Source organism: Helianthus annuus, chromosome 8 (assembly GCF_002127325.2).
Source record: "Helianthus annuus cultivar XRQ/B chromosome 8, HanXRQr2.0-SUNRISE, whole genome shotgun sequence".
In the NCBI taxonomy this organism is placed as follows: domain Eukaryota; kingdom Viridiplantae; phylum Streptophyta; class Magnoliopsida; order Asterales; family Asteraceae; genus Helianthus; species Helianthus annuus.
This window is the reverse complement of record NC_035440.2, coordinates 14,627,241-14,632,420: the sequence shown is the minus strand read 5'-3', so window position 1 is coordinate 14,632,420 and position 5,180 is coordinate 14,627,241. Positions and strand designations below refer to the sequence as shown.

General features: G+C 36.6%; 1 protein-coding gene across 1 annotated transcript; it reads left to right on the top strand.

Moving 5' to 3' along the window:
• The first annotated feature begins 2,576 nt into the window (after positions 1-2,576).
• LOC110869616 lies at positions 2,577-3,023 on the top strand. The gene has a single exon (XM_022118855.1). It carries the CDS (start codon positions 2,577-2,579, stop codon positions 3,021-3,023), a length of 447 nt encoding a protein of 148 aa, XP_021974547.1.
• Positions 3,024-5,180: the final 2,157 nt, after the last annotated feature.

The following is a 5,180-nucleotide window of genomic DNA, read 5'->3' as shown; positions in this document are numbered from 1 at the left end:
CTAAGTCATAAACTCGGAATCCCAAATAAATTCTCAAACTATGTGTGAAATGACCAAAATGCCCATACGGTGCATAGTTTGGTCTTAAAGCATAAACCACACATATATTTGATATCCTACTGATATGATATCATAATATAACCATTTTTACATAATGTTTATGATCATAACATCAGTTTACTTGCAAGCTCCTTTTGTAAGTTGTAAAATTACAAAAACGCCCTTATGAGGCATAGTTTGATTTTAAAACCTTAACAGGCATACAAGTTGATATCCAACTGATATTATAACTCATTTAAGGTGTATTGGCATATGGGACTTGTTCATGACTCATACGGTTACCCGATATCGCTTATACCCGTACGGTTAGACTTACGTAACCAGTTTACATAAGTTTACCGAAAAGGGGTTTAACCTTATCGTTTTGATCTCAAAATCCAGAATGTACATTGTTTACCCATATTATACAAGCCCTAGTACTTGTTGGGTTTAAAGCACATTCTTTTCAGTATATGCTTAATCTAGCGAACCTATTCTTAAGTATCGGGTCATATCTAAAGTAACTACCTTTGGCCCGTACACATTCTAACAGATAATAAATCTGTTCATTCCAGACTATAGTACCCCCCCCCCCAGATAATCGGAGTTGAGTCAATAATACTTAGACTTGCGGCTCTTTGCCTAATATAGTTTTATTGATTGGAAGCTAGCAAAAAGGTAAATACTCTTGACTATTTTAGTGTAAACTTGGGATGGCAAATATCCCTCTTGGGGCGGTTATTACATAAGTAAGTCGCCTATGATTGCGCAAAAATGTAAGAATACGGTTTAATCCATTTACTTGATAATTATTATAATTGGGGGGTTAATGATACCATGTTTGGACAACCCAATGGGTTAATCAAGTATATAACCTCGTAACAAGAATAATCCCAAGATATATTTAAAAGATCACCTATGGGTTTTCTATATGTACAAAACTCTTTTCAAAAAACTATTTTTTAAAGAGTCAGTTAATTGTATTTACCAGCTTTGGTTGACGTATTTTCAAAAGATTGAACAACAGGTACCGAACCTTATTATAGGCTGGGAATACGGGTCAGCTAGAATGAAGGCTAAGGAATTTGCACTCCTGTTGCTTAAGGCCTATGATGTCTAAAGCTCTGTTTATTTGGATCCTGCTTGTGGGCTGTATCGAACGCTTGTAATACTTATATACATTCAAGCTTTATTTTAATAATTTTAATCAAATACTTCTACTGCATGTTATTATACTGTGATAACTGTTATCCAACTGTCGTGATTGTACCCATCCGGGCCCACCGGTGATCGGGGTGTGACAGTTTGATATAGTTAATACTGTTGCACCAGAATCGGAACGATTTATTGCACTGGTGTTTTGAATTTGATACATTTTCAATCCGTTTTAGCTTTATGTTATCTCTATAGAATAATAGACTGAATGTTCGATATGATTCGATATATTTCGTTTTCATTAGCAATGCATCGCTCTAAGTGTTTTGTACCTTTTAATGCTGACGATAGATGTGCCAAAAGAAATTAATGTCACACAACTAAGCTTAAAAAGGATACGATTTTAAGATGCTTAATTTTTCTACATAAGTGATGTATTTGAGTGGCTTAAACTTTAAAGTGTTCTATTTAGATGTGAGGTACTTAACTTGGTTGAATAAATTGTTTGTAAGATCAAATGATGTAATTCCCGATTGCATAAGAAGATGGACAAGTAGAATAATATTCTTGACCATAAGTAAACTTCTTCATTTATCATTATACATGATAAAACAGCTTCTTACTATAGTTACCCTTTGTATGAACAAGAAAAAGTTGTTAAAAAGGAACCAAATCCAGTTAAATATATTATTCAAACCATGGATCCAAGTAATCCGAACAACACAAACAACCCGAACAATCCGCCACAAACCCCGTGGGCGACACACGTTGATCCGATGTGGGCGACTCCACAATTTTCTTTTACAAGCTACAATCAATTTCCTAATGCGTTCAACCAACTCCCTCAAACCCCGAATCCTAACGCGTTCACGCAACTCGCAACCTACTAGTTTATTTCAACTTCAACAAATCCAATTTCAACAGCATCAGCAATAACTTAAAACGCTCAAACAAAGCCACAGTCGGCTTATTCATACGAAAGTCCAATCGCAACCGACACCCGATACCCCTTCGTTAGACGATTTGGATGACATTGACGTTGTACCCGAAACCCAACCTCAAAGTTCTAAGAAAACATCTAAAAAAGCGTTCAAAGAGGCCGGAACAAGATAATTTAACCACCGGTAGAGGTCACACTTGGACATCGATCGAAGAGTTGCCGTTGGCAAGGGTATGGACCAATACGTCTACGTGTTCGATCGTAGGTATGTTATTCTTTTTTATTTATACTAAAATATTATTTAATTCAAGATAAAACAACATTTATTTACACCTTGATTTTTTTTGTAGTTAATAATCAAAAGTCTGGTAGTTTTTGGAAGGAGGTTTGCAACAAATTTCATGCGTTGATGCAAAACGAACCGTACTGAGAAGTGAACTCAATGGGCTCAAAGTATCAAGAGATGAATAAGAAGATATCGACATTTTGTGGTTATTACAACAATGCTCGTTCGAATCGGCCAAGTGGGGCGAGTGATGAAATGGTTTTTGCCATAGCTATGTCAAAATACCATACGAAAGAACATAGTGTGTTCACGTACGTAGGGGCTTGGGAAATCTTTAAAAATTGTCCCAAGTGGGCGCCGGTTCCTAACGAGGTGGCAAGAGCAAAGAGGTCTAAAACATTCGAGTCGATAGAGCATAGTGCCGGTGATTCAGATGTGCGTTGCCATATTAATATTAATGACGAACCTGAGTTTAACGATGAAGTGACGGAGATTCCGGAATTTGACGATGAAGTGACGGAGATTCCGGAATTGAAGCGCCCAAATGGTAGAGACAAAGCAAAAAAGGAAGCGGCGACCAAAAATAAAGAGGCGTTGACATAAAATGAGACTCCGGGTGAAACGAAGGTGGATAAGTTGATGAGCAAGCTCACCGAATTTAACGAAATACAAGCGGCGAGACTTAAGTTGAAAGAAAAAGAAATGCAAGAAGCGGCCGATGGTGAAGACTTTAAGCTAATGGCGACAAGCATCGACTCGCTCCCGGAAAAAGATAAAGAAGTGTTGCAGAAAATGAAGGCCAAAATTGTTCAAAAATGGGGTCTTTAAATTATGTCGCTATCATTTTTTATATTTTCTAGTTTTCGTCTTTAATTTTTGTCGCTGTGGTTTTTTATATTTTCAAGTTGTAAAGAAATTGATTCAGTTTTATATTTTATGGATTAAATTACCTTTTTTTTTCAATTTTTGGACAACTATGTTATAAATCTCTCATGTAATTTGGGCTTAATCGGTTATATTATTTATACCTACAGTAGCAAAGAAAAAGAAGAAACAGGTTATCCCACCACCATGGCGTCACCAATTTCTTCCGATGTGATCAACTAATTTTTTTAAACGTGGTGATGGAAACGACATAAATAATTATAGAGGAGGAAGAAACCTCGTCCAAAAGGAGAAAACGACAACAATGTTTAAATAGGGATTGTGAAGCTATTTTTTTTCGTGCATTATATTTTTTGAAGTGTCGTTTATATCTTAGTGTAATTTACATTTTTGTAAAATATGTAGGTGCCCACGATAGGTTGATGGCCGATTACTTTGCCGAAAACCCGATATACACGGATGAAATGTTTAGGCGTCATTTTTGAATGAGCCGTCATCTTTTCTTACGTATAGCCAACGACTCGGCTAATTATGACCCATTTTTCACATTAAGATGGGATGCTACAGGTAAAAGGGGATTTACCACTTTACAAAAGTGTACGTCAGCAATTCGCCAATTGGCATACGTTATAAGTAACGACATGTGGGATGAATATTTGAAGACGTCTGATAGAACTTCACGAGAGAGTTTGTATCAATTTTGCAAAGGGGTGATCAAGCTATACAACACGAAGTACTTACGAAGGCCAACAAAGAATGACATCATAAAGTTGTACCAGGCACACGAAAGTAAACATGCTTTTCCTAGAATGCTTGGTAGCATAGATTGTATGTATTAGCCTTGGCGTAATTGCCCTAATGCATGGCGAGGTCAATTTACTCGAGGTGATCATGGTCATCCCACATTAATTCTAGAATCCATGGCATCAAATGATCTTTGGGTTTGGTATGCTTTCTTTGGTGTTCCTGGTTCGAATAATGACATTAACGTTCTTGGTCAGTCAGATGTTTTCAATGATATCATTAACGGTACGGGGCCTGATTATAGGTTTTCGGTTTTAGGAGTAGAATACAAGCACGGGTATTATCTAGTTGATGGAATATACCCAACGTACACAACGATTGTTAAAACTATACCGTACCCAGCACGAGCACTTGAACTCAAAACATTGAGATATTGTATGTATGCTTGTATCTTGTTGCATAACATGATTATCGAAGACGAAGAATATGATCCTAACGACATTCATGAGAATGTTGTTGTCACGACCCCCGACCCACCCTGGATGGAATCGGGAGCCGCGAGCAGCCAAGTGGTACCGGTGGTTTATTTTAAAAACATTGCAGCGGAAATTTCATTAGGACCGTGAGTTAGGAAAAATATCAGAGTTTAGAAACACCGGATTTTATTTATTAAATAGATGGGATAAAAACCCATGTTTTACAATGGTAGCTTTAATAAGGGATAAACCCGATTATATAAAACATTTTTTCTTAATTTAATTTAATTATTAAAAATGAGCCACTTCTGTAAGTCTTGTTGGTGCCGTATCCAACTCTAACTCCAATCTACTGTAATGACCTGAAATGCGTTTTAAAAAGGTTTTGTCAGCAGGGAAATACTGAGTGAGTTCATTCAGGTTTATACAAAAACATATTTGTTATAATTCACAGTATTAAGAGCGATTACAATGTTTATATGTCACCCAATTACCCACAGTATTTGTCACTCGACTCATTTCTGTGACTATGGTCATATCACCCATTGGCTAACTCGTTGTCCAATGGTGAAGATTATCAAGTAATGTATACAAAACCCTACATACCGGCTGTAATTGAAGACTACAAAGACTTAATCCCTGTAATTATAACTTT

Bases quoted from the DNA above. Each gene is read 5' to 3' on its own strand.
- LOC110869616 (XM_022118855.1), top strand. From the start codon at position 2,577: ATGGGCTCAAAGTATCAAGAGATGAATAAGAAGATATCGACATTTTGT.